The sequence below is a fragment of the Eptatretus burgeri genome, chromosome 9 (assembly GCF_056783735.1).
Source record: "Eptatretus burgeri isolate ZD-2024b chromosome 9, Ebu_testis_v1, whole genome shotgun sequence".
Classification (NCBI taxonomy): domain Eukaryota; kingdom Metazoa; phylum Chordata; class Myxini; order Myxiniformes; family Myxinidae; genus Eptatretus; species Eptatretus burgeri.
In genome coordinates, this window is record NC_140969.1 from 9152084 (window position 1) to 9173687 (window position 21604).

The window sequence follows — 21604 nt, forward strand, 5'->3', positions numbered from 1 at the left end:
CACCACAGCGCCAGCCACAACAACCACAACCAACTTCTCCAAAACCGCCGACATCTCCACAGACAACGGCCTCCCCAACGAATAACATCTCTGCCACCCAACGCGATGGTTACTCGGTAAACAGAAATGACGGTTGGAAAACACCAACTCAACTCAAACTCCCACCCCGATATCCATGGCAAACAGAAATGACAGTTGGAACTCAACTTCCGCCCCGAAAGGACGGTTGGGGACGTGTCCCCCAGAGAAAAGTCCCCCCACCCCCCCACCCCCCCCCCGCCCCGCAGCGTGCCGGGAAGAGCGGGGCAAGACGGGCAGGGGATTAAAAAAACCGCGCGTTCGCTCGAGAAGAGGAGAGGAAAACGGGGACGTCAGGTTCAGGTCGAGTTGGCAGCTTGGAAAGCTGCAGGCTGACAGAGAACGGAGGCTGACTGAGACCGGGAACGGGTGGAGTCCCGCGGAGTGCAGGCAGAGCCACCGAGGGTTGCCGAACCAGGGCCCCAGCGAGTCACCACGAAAGTGACAGGTAACCAGCCCGGCCTCTCGGAGCGTGCGGTCTCCACAGCTCCGTGAACAATAAAGACCCACGTGGTCCAGTTCTGCCCTTGCCTTTCCTGGGGTTTCTTTGTATGAATGTCGTGGCGCCATGCCGTTAAGTAGAATTGTCATAAATGTACATAATAAATAGGACGGTTGTAGTTCTTCGTCTTGCTTTATTCCTGCATAATTGCATACGTGTTCGATTGCATACGTGTGTAACGAATAAATGTCATTGTGAGAATGTCCACCTGTTCGTTGCGTCCTTTCCCTTAATTGAGCTGCCGTATTGCATTCGAGATATAAGCTGGCTTTTAAATAGCCGATAATGTAATCGGATCTGGCGGGGCTTGGCGATATACACCGCTCGGCAAATCGCGAACGGAGCGAGCTGCTTAAGCGGCTCGTTTCCAAGCAGGTCCCGTTGAGGTGTAAATCCTGGCATTCTGTCTGCGCGCATAATTAGGTAAATCGACAATTTGGCGATCGGATCCTGTCACGCGCGGACAGAATAATTGGCTGATTTACGGTGTGATTAAGAACACACCCGTAGCTGGATTTCGGCATTGATCCGAAAGCTGCGACTAGGTTTGCCACGTCCGGTGGGCGCGTGTGGCCGTGAATTAGCTAAAAGTGGTCGCCCGCACGCCAGAGTGGCAGAAAACTACAAAAAATATCTTGCCAATGCCAATACAATATTACAAGTAGTAGATACAAAATTATAACCTAACAGCACAGATTATTGAAAATAAAACCTTTGAAGCTGCAGTTCACAATCTACTACATCGTGCTTTGATTTGAACAGGGATTCCGATCTTGAAGAATGTTTAACGTGGCAATTTTGAACGTGGCCGGCATAACGGTTCATAATTACTTCTGCTTTCGAAAAGGCAATGCGGAATCTTTAAAATGCTGGCAAATGGAACAACCGGCTTAACATCCGCTCAAAAGGAATTTGGATGCAACGTTCTGTTTTGCGAATGTGACGGTTTCCAGTCTGGTGAGGATTTAAACCCAGACGAGATCGTACCTGATATAATGTACACGATATCAAATAATATGATCTGATTACTTTTAATTTAAAGGTAAAATCATCTCATACATTTTGTACCTTCAAAAAGAACATTAGTGTTTTCAATCTTGCCAAGATACTCCAAATGAAATTTCACAATTAGGTCGTGATGTGAATTTCCAACACAAACAAGTTTCACCATCTGAACAATGTCGTGTAGGAAACTGCTCTGACAAAGTTACAACATTACGAAATGCCACAAACCCTCGCCACTGATAGAGGAAGTGAACTTAGCTGGTTTATTAGACGACCGAATGTGGACCAGTCCTTAGTGAGGAGGGAGGTCAAGGCAGGGTGTAAAATGTTGAACAGTGATAGCTTTCAGAAAGATAGCCTTGTGCTTATGCTTGGCCTCCTGTTGGGAGTGCTGACCCTCTGGATAGGACCCGCAGATGCATGTTCCTGTTTCGCCGTCCACCCACAGCAACATTTCTGCAATTCCGACATAGGTGAGACTGTTTACCTAAAGTTTAAACGCTTATGGACCCCATGGATAGCTTCTCTAATCCTACAGAATGGTGTGAACATGATTTGTATGATGAAGCTAAATGTCGGAATCGGACAGAATGTGGGGTGCTTTTGTTGAATGGTGTATGTTGGAAAATTGGGTGAGATTGCCCCGCTTGGACACCTAAAAGGTTCTTCAGTCTCTTTGTTCAGTACATTGAACATTTTCCAGTTTGAAATTGCCCATTATACCTTTATACAGACAGCCTGAGAGAGTGATTGTTCAGGATGGTGAACATAATAATGAGAAAGTAGAAATATTGCACTTAATCGACAGAGGTTTTACAAGGGGGGAATTTTGCCCCATCTTTCCCGACAGGTTATCCTGCCCCACTTCACAAAACTGGAATAAGGGGCTCTAGAGTTACACAGGCTCACACTAATTGTAAAGTTTGATGGTTGGTTTTAGAGTGACTTAAGTAGGTCAGGGTGACATTTCTATTCTTGGTGAGACATTCTATTGCAAGTGGTTGTCAAGATAAGGCTTGACAAGATGGCGAGAGGAAGCACACTCGCCCTGAGCCGCCTCGCCTGTGCATGCATGTCGGCCCCGCTATAAAATGTCACCCTGGTGTTTCGTAGGTAGGGCGAGGCATCAATGTGTGTGCCGTCCCTCAGACTGGACAACAAACTGGACGTGCCCTCTACAGCACTAGCTGGTGGACGTTAAAAGTTCCCACGGTGCATTTTAAAAAGTGTGAGCGAGTGTGGCAGGTATACAAAAAGGCCCTCAACCCGAGTTGATGGAGGCTACAGTACTGCAATGGACTCAAATAATACTGTTCTGTTGTTAAGGTTCTTTATGAGACTTTGAACAAATCTAAAAGACCTCAATTTGACGCAGCATCAATAGCACGTTAAATTAGAACGGCACTCGGTAGAGCACATACCTCCGCCTGGCTGAACACTTTACGTTATGTTTACCATTGATGTGGATCCGAACCTGACGCAAAATCGAATCGGCTTGTTCTTGTCACCTATCCAACTCATCCACCAAGTTTCGTCCGAATCCGTCCTCAACTTTTTTGAGATATCCTGCTCACAAACAGACAAACAGCGGTGAATACATAACCTCCTTCCACTTTCGGTGCCGGAGGTACCAACGGAGAGTATTTTAAGCCATGACATCTTGTGTGTTCTGCAGTGGTGAAAGGATTGGTGTTGAAAAAGAAGCTGGTGTATTTCAATGACACCGAAGCGCCATGGATCCAATACAAAGTTCACGTTAATAAGGTGTGGTATCGCCTGCACTGATATCCTGCAATACCATTGAATATTTTACAAGACCTGTTCTAAAGATACCACGTAACTTGGGATGAAATCCTGAAAGAGAAATTCTCCTAACAGCCTTAATTGAAGTCAAGGTCACGTGACATTGCTTTAAGTATTGTGAAGCCTGAGCAAATACTTTCGGATAAAAACAAAACAAAAGGTAAGAGGACATTCTTGCTGTTGTTGCTTCTATTTCCAGGTTTTTAAAGGAGACATTCCAAACAAGGCAACGAAGTATTTTTATTCTCCATCTGGGGATGCTGTTTGTGAGATTGTCCTGAACCTCAAAACGAAGTACATCATCACAGGTAACATAACAACTATGAATGAAAAGGTAGAGAAATGAAGATTTAACAAATTGACCCAAGCTCCATAATTAGCTCGCCAAGTTGGAATTTTTTTATGAATAGTGGCAGCAGAAAGAGTAGAATTTGACAGGTACCGAGAAGCATTGGAGGCAGAAGAGTAATGGGATATTGGTATGACTTGTTGGTAGTTTAGGGATGGATGGGTGATCGTTTCTCGTGTTTTTGTAGCACAGGATGCTTGGTGTTGGCTTTATGGTTAAGGTGGTGGGCTTGGGATCCTAGGATCCTGAGTTCAAAACCCACTTTGCTGTTGAATTAATACCAGGTGGGGTTTACTCTGCCAGTCATCCTTTTGAGGTCGGCAAAATGAGTGCTAGCTTGCTGGTATCCTCTGTCGGAGTGGTGACCTTTCCAGGATTGTACCCAATAGCCAAGGAGACTGTTTTGGCAGCGCCAACGCTCTGCACAGAGTATGATCCCAATGGATGGATGGATGTAGCACAGGCATGATTGGCCGAATGGCCTCTTCCTGTGCCAAAGTTCTTTTTTGTTCCTTGTTAAATACACTGGAGATGGCATTTACATTGCACCTTACATAATGCCTTTGACCTTTTTGGACCATGCAAGGAAAACAGCAATTCTGGAATTTCAAAGTTATGCAAACATTTTCCCTGAGTATATTGTTTATGGGCTCACAAGGTGGTATAGAGGTATGCACACACACCTCTAAGCTGTCTAGCCTGGGTTCGAATCTCGACCCAGCTATAAACTGTCATCCTGGTGTTTCACAGGCAAGGTGATTCATCAATGTGTCCCTTGGATGGACGTTAAACTGGGTGCCACATCTGCTGACATTCGTTGGTGGATGTTAAAGATCCCATGGTGCCCTTCACAAAGAGTAGAGTAGGCGAGCTATTGCTGGCACCATGAACAAATTCCAAATTCCTCTCCTAACTACTGCTGGTGGAGGGATGGCAAACCACCCAGCATGACCCCAGACTTGGAAACTGCTTCGGCAGAACCGATGCTATAACAGAGTATGGTAGGCTACATCAGAACATATGTCGTTTATGACTTGATAAAGATAATTTTGGGACAGAATTAAATACATTTTCAATGTTCCATGTGACAGGAAAACAGGAGAAGCACAAACTGATGATCAGCCTATGTGACTTTGTCAAACGCTGGAAGGACGTCTCAAAGATGCAGAGGCATGCCTTCCGGAAAATCTACAGAAAAACATGCACCTGCAAGGTCAGGAGAGGTTTCGACACATTTTACTCACAATTTATCGTATCGCCAGCTTTTGTTGTTGACTGGTGAACGCAGGTATTATTTATTACCCCATTTCTCATGAATGCTTTATTACACACTTGGATTTCTCTCGATTCTAAGTAGGAGTGTCTTTTGTGAATTCACGGTTTATCTCGATATTTTGACATTTAAGCAATTCCGGTCCAGAATTGATTACCAATCAATGAGATTATGCAGTACTTACAAGACAACTTACAAATGTCATTGTAGAAACCATCCCGTGGACGATGAAAGATTTTTGCGGATGATGATGTGTGTGTGTGTGTGTGTGTGTGTGTGCACGTGTGTGTGTGTGTGTGTGTGTGTGTGTGTGTGTGTGTGTGTGTGTGTGTGTGTGCACGTGTGTGTGTGTGTGTGTGTGTGTGTGTGTGTGTGTGTGTGTGTGTGTGTGTGTGTGTGTGTGTGTGTGTGTGTGTGTGTGTGTGTGTTGGGTTCTAAACTAATTATGCCTCAAAGTTGGGAATAATTGGCTGCTCTAACACCTTTCAGCTTTTGCTCTCCCTCTTCTCTTCCAACCAAAAGAAAATCCCAAAATGACCTCCCCTGATGTGCACTTACAATGGATGGAATAAACAGAGCGTTGATCGAGGTGATGTGAACCGCCATGAGAAGCACAGAAAAGCTGACATTCCAGGCGCTAACCCTCCATCGATGCAAAAGAGTAGAGCTAAAGAGCTGATGATGGGTTAGCGCACGAAACGTCAGCTGCTCCTTGCTTCCCACGGCAGTTAGCATTCCTCGATCAATGTTCCGTTGGTTCCATCCATCTTTACCTCCTCCACCGAAGGTTATATTTTCACCCCCGTTTGTCTGTCTGTCTGTTTGGAGAATATCTCAAAAAGTGATGGATGGATTCGGACTCTCAACAAAAGCTGGCAATTCGGACGAAACTTTGTGGACAGGTTGGGTGTTTGACAAGGACGAATTGATTAGACACACACATATATATATATATATATATATATATATATATATATATATATATATATATATATATATATATATATATATATATATATATATATATACACACACACACACACACACACACACACACACACACACACACACACACAAGGATTATTTAATTTCACAGGTGATTCTTCACCATTGAGAGATGGGGCCAAAAACGATATATAGCATGACATTTCAAAACGTTTTGGACGGATTATGACAAAACTAGGCGGATCAGTTGGGTAGGTGACAAGAACAAGGTGGTTCGATTTTAGTTCAGGTCTGGATGCATATCTGGCCTATCAGCGGCCTTTATTTTGTTTGCCAATAAAATGGCCTTGGCAAATATGTCCTGTGCAAAAAAAACCCAAAAAAAACAACCTCAAAGTCCATAAAAGTCATAGTATAAAAATGTAGAATTGTATGTGCACTGACTTGTTCATTTATAACACAGATCAGTCATTGCTCAAGCTTGCCGTGCAAGCCTCACCACAACGGAGAGTGTGCCTGGACCGATTTGATAAAGTCTGGCTCGCTATATGGGCCTGAAGCCAAGGAGAAGTTTTGCCAGAGACAACGAAACGGCATCTGTAACTGGGTGGATGTGCAAAAGAAGCCTCGATATCCCGTTGATGACTTAGATGAACAGCAACCCACAGAGAACATAACCGTTTCCACTCAAGGAAATGCATCTGCGATCGGCACGGGGGCCAAGGGAATGATTTTCTGAATAAGAGTATTACACATACTTTAAGCTACAGTCTTTTTGAAAGAAATGAAAGAAAAGGATATTAAAGGATCTAATGCACAAAGTCTTCTGCTACCAGAGCTTTGTGATGTTTCTAACTCCAGCTTTATGCATCGGCTGTAATAAATGATGACGCTGCCACTTCGAGCTTTGCAAAGGTTCGAATCTCGACCTTCTCAATGTGGTTATACTCATGTGGTTCGTCAAAAGCAAGAAAGCCATTTCAGATCGACTCGTTTGAAGCATTTTTACTTGTTACCAGCTACCATATACGTACAATTGCACATCGTAATAAATGTGCTAACGACAATTGCGAATGGAATGTGAGCAATTAACAGGCTGTGTTTATTGATGCAATATTGAATGTTGCCGCATTTTTATGTGTAGTCGTGTCTTTTAATATCAAGGTAAAGCTTTTAAAATGTATGGAAAGTTTCACATTCATTAACAAGTATTTTATTGAGAAACATTATGACCATGCTGAAATCCCTTTGGTAATCGAACACTTTATAATCACCAAATTGTTTTAGTTATTTCTTTTCAGTGCTCTATATATCATGATATTCTGACCAATAAAACGTGGTCGAGCCACTTGATGGTATTTTGTTTTATATATATATTTGCTCTGATTCAGCTGTTATAAAATACAAGAGTTACTCAGTGTTACCATCATAAACAACAAGTTGGGTCACCTGATCAAGATCGGGTTACTTTGACTTTAATATAACCAGAGAGGTGTCAAAGCCACCCAATGCTCACCTGTTTATACATTTATCGTTTTTAAAAGACTAGTCTAATAATATTTTTTATAAAGCATTGCAGTGAAGTCTGATCCAAATAATTTTCAAGCAATATATGTATTTGTATATTGTAATCAGTAAAAAAATAGTGTGGTAGATAAAAACATTAGAAAGGAAATAACTTGCACCAAAAACTTCAACATTTTCACGCTCACGCTGACGCTCACGCCGGGGGTATCGCTATAGCTCTCTGTTCTTCGAACAGGCGAGCTAAAAATGTCAAGAACATCGTTGTTTAAAATAAATAAAATTGGGGAGTACAATACGGCAAAGATGGGCCAAATGGCCTCCTTGCTTCCTTGTTTAAAGTCGAACAGGAGCAGGCTGCGATCACTCCTTACAATCAGCGTAAGTCCCACAGACACTGTTGATCCTTTGTATATTACTTTCCATTCTGCATTTGGGATATAAATATTTCAATGGAAGTGGGTTTAATTCCCTACTGAGAATCACCTTCAGTGTGGAAGGTGGAGCAAACCAAACTCGTCCACTCTCCCCGCTGAAGGGAACACCCAACCTACGACGGTCAATCGGCTAAAACGCCGTTATTTCTCGTTTTAACCTCAATTTGATGGACAATTGAAAGGTTTTATTGTGACATCCATGTAGCACTTGTGACAATAATGTGGCAGAGCAAATTTGGGGCAATTGGTCCAGGAGTATGGAATTGTGCAGAAATTAATGAAACGATTTCACACTGAAACAACGTGTGTGTGTGTGTATGTGTGTGTGTGTGTGTGTGTGTGTGTGTGTGTGTGTGTGTGTGTGTGTGTGTGTGTGTGTGTGTGTGTGTGTGTGTGTGTTATATCTAATCATTTGGCCTGAGGAAGCCTGCTGTGAATTGGGTGAAATGTCACACAAGCCCATGTTTGCTCTTGCTTATCGCTCAAATCAGCAAAATATATCCAGTTTACTTTTGGTTGGTAGTGGCTTTCTTCGTCCTCAAATGTATAATCCCAACCACCCCAAACTGATAATATATATATATATATATATATATATATATATATATATATATATATATATATATATATATATATATATAAATATATATAAATATGTATATATATATATATATATATATATATATAAATATGTATATATATATATATATATATATATATATATATATATATATATATATATATATATATATAAATATATATATGAGCCTGGTGTTGGCGAAGTGGTTCGGGCAGCAGCTTGGGATCCAAAAGGTCCTGAGTTAAAGCCCCGTTGGGCCACTGAATTAATACACCAGGGGGTTGACTCAGCCTGTCATCCTTCCGAGGTCGGCGAAATGAGTGCCAGTGCACTGGGCCGGTGTATACCCCGGTTAAAATAGGTGTACCATATCCCTGTGTCGTAAGAGGCGACCAGGGTTGCGTCAGGAAGGGCATCCGGCGTAAAACATGTGCCAAATCACTATGCGGATCATACGGATGATCCGCTGTGGCGACCCCGAACGGGAGCAGCCGAAAGAAGAAGAAGAAGAAGATATATATATATATATATATATATATATATATATATATATATATATATATATATATATATATATATATATATATATATATATATATATATATATATATATATATATAAATATATATATATATATATATAAATATATATATATATATATATATATATAAATATGTATATATATATATATATATATATATATATATATATATATATATATATAAATATATATATATATATATATATATATATATATATAAATATATATATATATCTAAATATGTATATATATATATATATATGTATATATATATATATATATATATATATATATATATATATATATATATAAATATATATAAATATATATATATATATATCTAAATATATATATATATATATATATATATATATATATATATATATATATATATAAATATATATATAAATATATATATATATATATATATATATATATATCTAAATATATATATATATATCTAAATATATATATATATATATATATATATATATATATATATATATATATATATATATATATATATCAAGCCAGCCAATGTAACACATTTGTATAATCAGAGAACTCAATCACTGGAGCTCATTATTGGTTTGACCACTTGCTCCAACCTGTCCTGATCACATATGCAGACAGTCCTCCAAGGCCAGGCACCGATTGGGTATCACTTGTTGTGCCAAATCATTCGTTGGTGTTGTCGTCGATAAATTTTGAAAGACAAAGTCAACATTGACAGCATTTGGGAATAGGGTCTTCTGCAGAGGTGTTTTTGACCGACCTCTCACCTGGCTCTCCTTGATGCAAGTTAGTTTAAGGTCTTGGAATTATTGGCATCTCCTCACAGACGGATGAGTTGCAAAGTCTACTGCTTGATCATTACAGGCTGGTTGGCAGCCTATCTGATTTCTGTGACCTTCTCTCAGGCTTTACCCCACCCATAGTCTCGGTTTTCCATCCTCTTTATCACCACCAGGCACAATGTGTGCAGCAGACAATTGCATTGTTTATTTACCGAGCTCTAAACCTTCTGCTTATCTTCTTACATTCCATTTTTATTTCTATCTCAGAAAGAACATGCTGAACAGCATTCAGCCTTTACTATCGAACCCTTACTATCGAACCCTTACTATCGAACCCTTACTATCGAACCCTTACTATCGAACCCTTACTATCGAACCCTTACTATCGAACCCTTACTATCGAACCCTTACTATCGAACCCTTACTATCGAACCCATACTGTCGAACCCATACTGTCGAACCCTTACTATCGAACCCTTACTATCGAACCCTTACTATCGAACCCTTACTATCGAACCCATACTGTCGAACCCATACTGTCGAACCCTTACTATCGAACCCTTACTATCGAACCCTTACTGTCGAACCCTTACTGTCGAACCCTTACTGTCGAACCCTTACTGTCCAACCCTTACTGTCGAACCCTGACTGTCGAATCCTTACTATCGAACCCTTACTGTCGAGCCCTTACTATCAAATCATGACTATTGAACCCTCACTGTCGAACCTTTACTATTGAACCCTCACTGTCGAACCATTACTATCAAATCATGACTATTGAACCCTCACTGTCGAACCATTACTATCGAACCTTTACTATTGAACCCTCACTGTCGAATTGTTACTTTTGAACCACTACAATGGAACCCTTACTCTTGAACTCATGTTGTTTTCTACTCTTCAGTGTTCGTCGTTTGCTACTCTTCATGCGAACCTCACATGTGTTTGCTTACTTTTCTACAACTGTAGCTACCATCGCAACTGCTTGATATTGTTGCTCCCCCATTGGTCTAATGCTGCAGATGAAAATCAACATAATGCAATTGAAAATTGAATAGACACACCATCATGCAAAGCTCACCAATACACCTTGTCAAGTACAATTAAATTCCCTCCAAGCATGTGTTATTGTCTTTAAAAAGAAAATGAAGACAGTAAAGTTCTATTAGTACTGAGAAACAAGTTAATGTCGGAGTTTGTGAATATGTTCAACGGATTATAATGAGGTATAATCATCGTGTTTAAATGGAGAAGGGAAATTTCTTCACTGATACAGTTCTTTCAGTGTAAGGTTTGAATGCAGGGTTTGTGAAAGTGCTCCAACCCATTCATATGGTGTGAAGGTGGGTGCAGTCACACACTTTATGACATAGTCACACAAAGTAACATATGGTTATGAATAAATCACCAGCTTACCATCATTGGTGTCACTCTTAATTAAGCTCAAAATCATTGGGAATTATAAACTAATGATCAAAGTAGAATCAGTAACAACCTTGATAAAATAGCAAATGACTTTTTTGACCTTAAACCTTCCATTATCAGCATCCTGATGGGGTTATTTCCTGCACATCTTTAAGTCCGTCGTGGCGAAGTGTGCCGAAAACCCTCAAAAATGATATCACCTGATTTGCTCATAATTACAAACTTTACAAAAACCTATTATACTTACTTATCAGCAGCTTTCATGCTACACTTTGTAATTAAACCGCTCAATATTCCTCTTTTTTTTATTTTGAGAAAATAAATTATCTTTTTATTAGTTTGGAGCATAATGTGGGGAACGTGTATGACAATATCTTATGCAATTTCCTATTCTTTTTTTTTAAATATTTTTTTTTACAAAAACAATTTGCACAACATCCTCAAAAGGGGAACCAGAAGAATAGCATGCGGTCACCGGAGGGAAGTTGAATAAATGGGGTAATGCTTACCATTTCACGATGGTTGGGGTAGAAAGTTTGCTCAATCAAGGGGAACTTGTCAGGTCCAAGTCTTTTGGAAATTTGAATAAGGTGGGAAAACTGTAAAATAGGAGACAGGAGTTATACAACAACAATGCAAGTCCTCGATCATCAAGGACACAGCCTTCAACCGCACTTTAAAAACGAAACGTGCAGATTTTGCATTTAAATAACTAACTTAATAAACCCCCCAAAAAGAAGAAAGTTAAAGGTATGTATATATAAGAAAGAAAGAAAGCAGGGTGGTATGTTGGCAACAGTGGTGGTAGAGTGCATATGAATATATAAATCAGGGTGATACAGTATGTCAATAGAGGTGATGTCAAAGTGTATATAAACAAATAAATAAATAATTCAGGGTGGGATGATATGTTGGCAAAGGTGGTGGTAAAGTGTATATAAATAAATAAATAATTGAGGGCGGTACGTCAGCAACAGTGGTGGTAAAGTGTATCTTTATTAGGTATAATTCACGGACCGGTGTGTTTGGTTGTTTGTCGTGCTACTCCTCCAGTTCTGGGCTGATTACATCCAGACTTGCTACATAGGATCAACATGACCCCAATTAGTGTATCTGGGTGTTTTTATCTTTGCCAATGGCCTTGGGGGTTGGGGGAGAGGGGAGAAGCAAATTCTCGATGTAAATGTGTATCGTGTAGTTCTGCTCCAGGTGGGAGAAGGTATTACAAGTACCAACCATTGACAGTACAGCATTCCTGTCCCCACGTTTTCCAATGCAGTGAGGTTGTTTTGAATTATAAGCAGTGGATATGTTTCTGCTTCATGGACGTAACCTGGGTTATTTTTTTTTTAATTTTCTGAACCGATTGAGGCAGCTGTCAGTTACCTATACACCATCCAAATCAAGGTATGTGTCAGAAGAAGGTGTTGCATGCTTGGAACACGATCGATGTAGAGCAGGTACTCTGCGAGGATAAATTAATAATTCAGGGTGGTATGTCATTAGCGGTGATGTTAAAGTGTTTGTAAATGAATATAATTCAAAGGTGTGTGTTGGTCATGGAGGAGGTAAAGTGTATTTAAATAAATAATTCAAGGTGGTATGTTGGTAGCAGTGATGGTAAAGTGTAGTGTATCCAGAAAACCTCGAATGCAGGAGATACTGTAGTTGCTTGACAGATCATGCTCACGTGGTATTTATCCAAATACCATTTACTGAACCTTCGTGCGGGAGTTACAGAAACTTGGATATTTAGAATATTCCAAAATAGTATTCCAAACAGTACTTATCCTGCAGGTATTCCAAATAGATACTCTTTTCATAAATGTCATTGGCAATTCACAAGGTGTTATACATTCTTTCTCCGAAAGACAAAAGATTTTCAATGCTCTGTACACAAAGCAACTGGAAGACATTTATATAATTAAGTTGGACTCTCTCCGAGATAATTATGAAATGAATAAATAGTTATAAGTAACAACACTACCGATTAAATTGCCTTATTACCAAACGAATGCGTTACCAGTTGAACATCACAGGAGTCAAAGCATAAGATGAGTTTAAAAAAAACCTGTTGCTGGTATAAAATTAACCAATACGAGTGCAAGGGCCTGGGACATTAGGCTGGAGGTATGCACACTCACCTCTGTGCTGTCTAGCCTGGGTTTGAATCTCGACACAGTTATAAATGGTCATCCTGGTGTTTCACAATCAGGGCATCACTGTGCGCGCCATCCTTCGGATGGACGTAAACGGGGGTTGCCCTTCGACGAACATTCAAACCCAGGCTAGACAGCTCAGAGGGGAGTGCGAATAACTCTAGATCCTGCCAGCAAAAACTGCAAATAAAACATAAAGGAAATGCTCACCACCCATGGTTTACAGCAGAAGCTGTAGGCAGCAGGAAGTGAGTTGACACTGGGAATTCCGCCATACTGGAGGCCGATGAGAAGACTACGGTAATCCTCACCGCCAGCCATACTGTATGGGTGTTGTCTAATCAGCACAAAATCTGGCTTGAAAGTCCTGCCAGGTAAACACAAGCCTTAGTTCTGAGCTTGATTTGCAAAGATCTTTCTGAGATAAACAAAGAAATACAGGGAAAGGAGGGCATTGACCCATCATTTCGACACGTATCCACACCCCAGAGTTCCCATCTACTGCAGGTATTGATCATTATTCAACTAATCGCACGCAGAGAATTTTGACAAGGTGACTGGAAACACACAATGGCTTTATCGTTTTGAGAGTTACTTGAAATCTTCTTTAATGTTCGCAACCAAATGCAGATGAGAGAACTAGCTTGACAATCCCATCTGCAGGATGGCATGCTCAATCAAAGAGCTGCAGTTTTTAGTTCGACCCTCCCCTGTTAGTGATCAACCCAAGATGGGAGGGTTCAATGGCAAGTAGCCCATGCTACCAAATTATCGACTGTGTCACTCACGATGGTAAGGTGTGTTATTGTCTGAGAATCCGAATAATGCTCTGTGCAAACGTAAGACTTTCAGCCGCAAATTGAGAATCACAGAAGGGTTTCAAACAGGAAGAGCGGAAATAGCTTAAATGCACCGGGGCGGAAGAAAATAGTCCCAAAAGCTTCCTTGCAAATTATGTGGCTTACTCGAAGATTCCATTAAGTGCATTAAGCTGCACGAGAGGGCATTGCTATTTTGAGCCTATGCCATGCCTTGTTCTTTGCATTTCTGTGTTGGCCTTTCATGGACGTAGAAATAAACCTTTATTATTTCTGCCACCGAAGGTGGACAGAGGTTATGTTTTCACTTCTGTCTGACTGCCTGTATGTGAGCAGGTTGAGTGTTTGACAAGGAAGAGTTCATTAAATTTGGGTGAAGATCCGGATCTGGATATGAGAATTAAAAAAAACAATTTTTAAAGCTATTCTTCACCATTGAGAGATTAGGGCCAAAAAACAATACATGGCATTACTTTTAAAAAAAAAGTTGTGGGTGGATTATGACAAAACTTGGTGGATGAGTTGGGCAGGCGGCAACAACAAGCCGATTCAATTTTGGTTCAGGTCCAGATCCAGATCCGGATTATCAGTGGGATACAAAACGTGAACTGTTCAGCCTGGCGGAGGTACACGCTCTACCAAGTGCCGTTCCAGTTGGAAGAGGTGTTGTAATGGAAGGCATGCACTTATTCCAAATCATTATTCCTGCACAAGTCTAACCAGAAATATTGTGATATGCAATTGCTTAACATGTTTTCATGTGGAAGAGCGGCTCCGTAGGTCGCAGGGCTCACTTGGAAATCTTGGTACCACTGCGGAAGGCCTGCACATCCACCGTGCAGTCCCCTTCCACATAAGCAGCCAGGTTGATTTCTGAAAACTCCACCTGGACTCCGGCACACAGAACGCATCGAACCTCAGAGATAAACCTACTCCTGTGAGCAGAAATGCAAAGAAACCAATTATCAAATTAAACTGTTGCAGAGCAAAGGAGTTCTGCAATTTACAGGTTCATTATCCATCTCTGCCGAACAATTATTTTGCCTGGTACTTCATTACAAATGTTCAATCGTCATGACTAAAGTGGGTAATTGGCCTGCGAGCATCATGATTTGAACCACTGCCTCAAGATGCAGACATGAATCCAGGTTCAAATGCCACATACCAGGATTGAAGGTCTTTGGAGCCAAATGCCAGACCATTGACTACTAATGCCCTTGTAAATTATGTGGTTGTGCACCGACATTTACCGATGTCTTTGGCCTGCACGTGATTTACAAACAGAGCCTTATAAATATATCAATAAACTGCATAGCTACTTTGCAGATCATTGGGAATGAATTTAAAGTTGGCTGAAATTTCATTTACTATGCTTCTGACAGATAATAAATGATCTTAGTCAGTTTAGTACAAATCAACGTAAAGCGCCAAAAATTTACACAAGCCGTGTATTTGTGCTTGCATTGAAAAAAGGAAAATCAACAACCATTAGCAATGAATCACGAATAAAGAATATACCTTTTATTTTTGACTCTTAATAAGAGAATGATCTGAATAATTTCTTCCACACCAAGATTTCTTGTATCACTCAAACACACTAATAATAATTTGAGACAGACAAATGTTTTTTTTTTCAATAATCTTGAAGGACTTGGTTTCCACGGCGTCAAGCTGAGCAAAGTGTGAGATGGGGAGCCAGTCCAGAGGGGAGAGCGGTACTCCATCAAGCTGCAGATGAAGGCCTTGTCGGTGGATAGGAGTTCAGGTGTGTCGGCGGAGGATGCTCATCCGTCGACACACCTGAATTCAGACTTTGTATGGTCGAGGATGGCCAGTTGGTGGCTGGCTTTTGGAGGCCTATTTTTAAATGTGGGTTGCCCAAGAAAGATTCTGGCTGAGAGTGATACCCAGGAGTCTGAATAACTGAATTTCCTCAAGAGGATTGTTAAGAAAGTAGATGGGGGGAGCGGGGGGTTTCCAGACAGTCACTTGGGGCACTCCAGGGTTGACAGGGAAAGGAGATGAAAGGATTCCGTTGAGAGCCACATGTTGGCTACAATAGTAGAGGAAGTCAGTGAGCCATATGTAGAGTTGGTCTTGGATGCAATTGGCAGAGAGTTTGGAGAGTAAGCCAGGATGCCAGACTGTATCAAAAGCATGAGATATGTCCAGAGAGACAGCCCTGATCTCATGTCTGACATTGAGGGCCTCCATCCATTGTTGGGTGAGTAGAATCAGCATGCCAAAAGTAGAGTTACCAGGCCCGAATCCAAATTGATGATCTGAGATGAGGCTGGTCAAGAAAGGAATCAACAGCGATGATGGATTCCATGAACTTGCTGATGATGGGAAGTAAACTAATTGGTCTGGAGTTAAAGGAATCCGTTTTTGCAAAACAAACACCTTTGAAACGTAACCCTTGTGAAGAAGACGAAGCGACATATCATGGTGCAGAAGGACAGCACATGTAGCATTTCTAAAGGAGATACAAGTGTTGAAATGCATTTCCAAATTGATTGTAAATACTTTTAAAGGATGAAGGAGCGTTTATCTTTAATGGACATTTAGTTTGGAGATATTGAGAAAAGAGGGGCGGTGGGGGGGATGTAGAACCAGAAGCAGAAGGAAATTCAAGTAGAAATGAGAATCGTTATATAGTGAAAAATAAAGTTTTGATTTTTTTTTTTTTTGAAGTGAGGAGAAGAAATCGGATAATGTTGAGGAGGTAGAAGCAAGCAAGATACCAGGGAGAAAGAAAACAAAACGAGGAACATAGAGACAACTAATTTTCACACTTTCTGTCTGAGATAGGCCTTGTCAGGCCTTGCACAATACGAAACAAGAAAAAGACAATCAGAGATTGCAAACCCTCACGAGTACTTCTTTTGAGTGGTGTAGTTTTCATAGGTTTCAGGGTGAATCCAATATGGCTGCCAAACTATGTGACCTATGACATCATATGTGTGACTCTTTTGTTCCTCATGGATAGGTGGTCATACGTGTAAAATTTCACCTCAATATTTTCAGCCATTTCAGAGAAGATTTTTGAAGGTTAAAAAAAACAAAAAAACAATATGTCTGCCAAATCACGTGACCGATGACGTAATCAGAAAAATTGTGGACTATTTTATCCTGAGATGACCCTCAAAATTTTTCATACTGAGTGGATGTGGCGTTCTACACATGCAATTATGACGTCATAACAAGGGCACCCATGACGTCATAAAAATTCCCCATGAGGAGTACTTGCTATGTGTCAAGTTTAAATTTTTTCCTTGGTGTGGTTTCAGAGATACAGAGGTCTAAAGTTTTTCCATTTTTCCAATATGGCTACCACACCATGTGACCTATGATGTCATAATTATCATTAAAACATTTTAAATGAGTGATCTGAATGTCGTGCAGCACCAATGGTAAAAATTTGGTCTCAATCCGACAAGCAGTTGCGGAGAAAAACACCAAAGTTCTGTGCGGACAAACAAACAAACAAACAGACAAACAAACAAACAAACAAACGGACCCAAATGCAATACCCTCTCCGAATCCTTCGGAGAGGGTAATGAAACGAAATGAATAGCAAAAACAACAAACTAATTAACATGACATATAGCATGGGATACAACAGCAACAACTAGCCAAGACACAATAACATAAAACATGACAAATCCGGCTCGAAAAACTCAGCTTTATGAGTTGTAAATGAGGAGCTCAGATTTTCACAACACGTGCAGAAAACGCCCGAACCGGAAGGGCTGGAAGAGGAAAGGACATGCACAACTACACAAGGGAAGCTGCAGGCGCACACAGCTCAGCCGCAAAGTGGTTCAAACACAAGCTCACAGAACGAGACGGCCGAGTGCTGAAGTGCATAGCGCAGAAAAATCGTCTGTCGTCGGTTGCAACACTCACTTCCGTGTTCCAAACTGACTGTGGAAGCAACGTAAGCACTAGCACTGTCCATCGAGAGCTTCATGAAATGGGTTTCCATGGCCGAGCAACCGCACGCAAGCCTAAGATCACCATCTGCAATGCCAAGCGTTGGCTAGAGTGGTGTAAAGTTCACCAACATTGAACTCTGGAGCAGTGTAAACGCGTTCTCTGGAGTGATGAATCATGCTTCACCATCTGGCAGTCCGACGGACGAATCTGGATTTGGCAAATGCCAGGAGAACGCTAACTGCCTGAATGCATAGTGCCAACTGTAAAGTTTGGTGGAGGAGGAATAATGATCTGGGGTTGTTTTTCATGGTTCAGGCTCGGCCCTTTAGTTCCAGTGAAGGGAAATCTTAACGCTACAGCATACAATGACATTCTCGATGATTCTGTGCTTCCAACTTTGTCGTAACAGTTTGGGGAAGTCCCTTTCCTGTTTGAGCATGACAGTGCCCCCATGCACAAAGCGAGGTCCAGACAGAAATGGTTTGTTGAGATCGGTGTGGAAGAACTTGCCTGTCCTGCACAGAGCCCTGACCTCAACCCCATCGAACTCCTTTGGGATGAATTGGAACGCCGATCGCAAGTCAGACCTAATCGCCCAACATCAGTGCCCGACCTCAATAATGCTCTTGTGGCTGAATGGAAGCAAATCCTTGCAGCAATGTTCCAACATGTAGTGGAAAGCCTTCTCGGAAGATTGGAGGCTGTTACAGCAGCAAAGGAGGGACCAACTCCATGTTAATGCCCATGATTTTGTCATGAAATGTTGGACGAGAAGGTGTCCACATACTTTTGGCCAGGTAGTGTATATCTTTGCAATTTAATTCTCGCTTCAGTTTCCCAACCACTTCTGCGCTGGCACACACACCACCACGGAGCGCGATTTTGGTGACGTACAAACAGTACAAACATATGTGATAGCTGCATCACAGCAAGGTTGTCACCATATATAATCATAAATGACAGTGTGTGTCCGTCAGTAAGACATTCTCCTCCATAACTACAAAACCATGAAACCCTGTGGCCCCAAACTTTGCATGCATACTGAGGGAACTCCAACGTAAAGCATGAATGAAAATGGGGGTGTTTTGGTTAATTTAAACACCCCTTTTGAAGATAATTCAAAAACTCAAAAATACAACCACAATATATACTTTCAAATTGGCTTCTTGAATACCTGCTCAAGCATTCTATTCTCGAACTCTTTCAGGCAAACTTCAAACAGTTTAAGACCATTGAGACAGCTCTCATGAAGGTCACACGGTAGTCTGTACAAGCGGACTAATGACAAACTACAATGCTAATACTTATGGACCAATCAGCTTCTTTTGACACAGTTGAACACACACACACACACACAAGCATTTAAAGGCCATTTCCCCCGCTAAAGCAGGGGTTAGCCTTGCGGGCCCCATGACAATCTTCTCCACTTTACCCTGTTTTCTGCATCTCCCCTTCTTAATCCCCTTGCCCACATTTCCTCTTCCACCACATTTAGCCAAGTTTTTCTCAGTCTTCCCCGTCCTCTACTTCCGACTACACTCATTTCCAACACTCCTCTCACCCAGTCACTTTCATCCTTCCTCAACACATGACCCAACCATCTCAACCTGTTTCTCTTCACAACCTCCATCACAGACTCTATTCCCATCATCTTCCGCAAGTCATCATTTGTCTTCCTCTCTCTCAACGATACTCCACACATCCACCGAACCATTCGCATTTCCACCTTTTCCAGCCTTTGTTGCTGCTCCATGTTCAGTACCCATGTCTCACTCCCATAAATCATCGTACTCCTCACACATGAAGCATACACCTTTCCCTTCAGCTTCAACGACACTGCCCTCTTTGTCAGCACGCCACTCAGTTCCCGAAACTTCTTCCATGCACATCTCACTCTAGCAACCGTCGAAGAGTCTGATCCACCTTCTCCATTCAGCATGTCTCCGAGATAGCAAAATGTTTTCACCCCTTCCAGCTTCACACCATCTCCAAGATCCAACTCAACAATTCCTTCATCTGCTGCTCCCTCGATGCACACCTTACACTTGAATGTAGCTGCCACATTGGTTAATGACCCTCGCACCCCACTACATTTTCGATGAACCCATTCAGCACACATTGTACACTGAATGGAGTTCACTCCGACACCCTTCCTGCACACAGCACACGGCCATTTCCGAGTCCTTTCCCCCTCACCACATGCTTTACCACTTGCCATCACCTTCGTCTTTCCGATATTCACCTTCAAACCTTTTGCCTCCATACATTCCTTCCACTTGTTCATCTTCTCCTTCAGTCCATCCAGACTCTCTGCAATCAACACCAGATCATCTGCATAGAGCAGCTCCCACGGTAAACCCTCCTTTACCCTCCGAGCCAGCACCTCCATCACAACTACAAATAGAAGTGGACTTAGTACCGACCCCTGGTGCACTCCTACCCTCACCTCAAACTCACCACTGTTCCCATCGTTCGTCCTTACAGCTGTGCGTGCTCTCTCGTACCTGGCCATCACTACTCTGATCAACCATTCCTCCTCCACTCCTAACTTCCTCAATGCCCATGTCATTACTTCGCGTGGGACCCTATCAAATGCTTTCTCCAGATCAACAAACCCAAAAAACAACTTCTTTCTCTTCTCCATGTACTTCTCCTGCAACTGCCTTACAATAAAAATTGCATCTGTCGTTCCTCTTCCTGGCATAAATCAAAACTGCATTTCATCAATCTTTACCTTCTTCCTTATCCTCTTCTCCAACACCCTTTCCAATACCTTCATTCCATGCTCCAATAACTTTATTGCTCTATAGGAGCCACAGTCCAGAGGGTCACCTTTCCCCTTGTACAGAGGGACGAGGGTACTCAGTTCCCAATCCACTGGAATGCGGCCTTCTTTCACCACCAGATTACAGATCTCTGTCATTCTCTTCACAGCCCAACTTCCCGCTGCCTTCAACATATCTCCCACAACTCCCGTCGGCCCTCCTGCTTTTCTACTCTTCATTGCTCTTATAGCTTCCTCAACTTCCTTCTCAGTTATCTTCTCTGCTGGTCCTAAAACTGGGTTACTCTCGATGTTTCTATCCCATTCATTTTCTACATTCAACAGCCTTTCCATATATCTCTTCCATCTTCCTTTAATTCCATCTGAATCCACAACGATTTGTCCCACTTCATCCTTCAAGCAACTCACCCCCGTCACATCAAACCTCTCTCGCTATCTGCTTTGCAATCCTGAATACGGCTCTCTTACCCTCCTCCGAATCCAAGCGTTCTCCGAACATTTTCCTATGGGCCTCCCGCGCCTTTGCTACCTCTTTCTTTGCAGCCTTCTTGACTTCCTTATAACTTTCATGTGCAGCCTCTTCTTCCACCGTATCCTTTGCCTTATGCCATTCCTTGAACTTCTTCCTCTTCTCTTCAATTGTC

At 41.5% G+C, this 21604-nt stretch overlaps 2 protein-coding genes across 5 annotated transcripts in view; one reads left to right on the top strand and one right to left on the bottom strand.

The window, feature by feature from the left end:
- LOC147019495 (synapsin-3-like) overlaps positions 1-21604 on the bottom strand; it is a 152844-nt gene that overhangs the window by 54425 nt on the left and 76815 nt on the right. For all 4 annotated transcript variants that reach the window (XM_085894040.1, XM_085894038.1, XM_085894041.1 and 1 more), the window contains exons 5-7: positions 15031-15122; positions 13629-13785; positions 11769-11858 (exon numbers count right to left, since the gene is read on the bottom strand). In XM_085894040.1, the coding sequence (XP_085750166.1) occupies positions 11769-11858; positions 13629-13785; positions 15031-15122 (339 nt within the window). The remainder of the gene's footprint in view (positions 1-11768; positions 11859-13628; positions 13786-15030; positions 15123-21604) is intronic.
- Positions 1810-7303, top strand: LOC147019496 (metalloproteinase inhibitor 2-like). The gene is made up of 5 exons (XM_085894037.1): positions 1810-2058; positions 3261-3349; positions 3588-3696; positions 4829-4950; positions 6419-7303. The coding sequence occupies exons 1-5, from the start codon at positions 1911-1913 to the stop codon at positions 6692-6694; spliced, it is 744 nt and encodes a 247-aa protein (XP_085750163.1). The 5' UTR covers positions 1810-1910; the 3' UTR covers positions 6695-7303.

Bases quoted from the DNA above. Each gene is read 5' to 3' on its own strand.
- LOC147019496 (XM_085894037.1), top strand. From the start codon at position 1,911: ATGTTGAACAGTGATAGCTTTCAGAAAGATAGCCTTGTGCTTATGCTT. The intron at 3,697-4,828 runs GTAACATAACAA...TCCATGTGACAG, and splicing joins AACGAAGTACATCATCACAG to GAAAACAGGAGAAGCACAAA. The intron at 4,951-6,418 runs GTCAGGAGAGGT...TTTATAACACAG, and splicing joins GAAAAACATGCACCTGCAAG to ATCAGTCATTGCTCAAGCTT.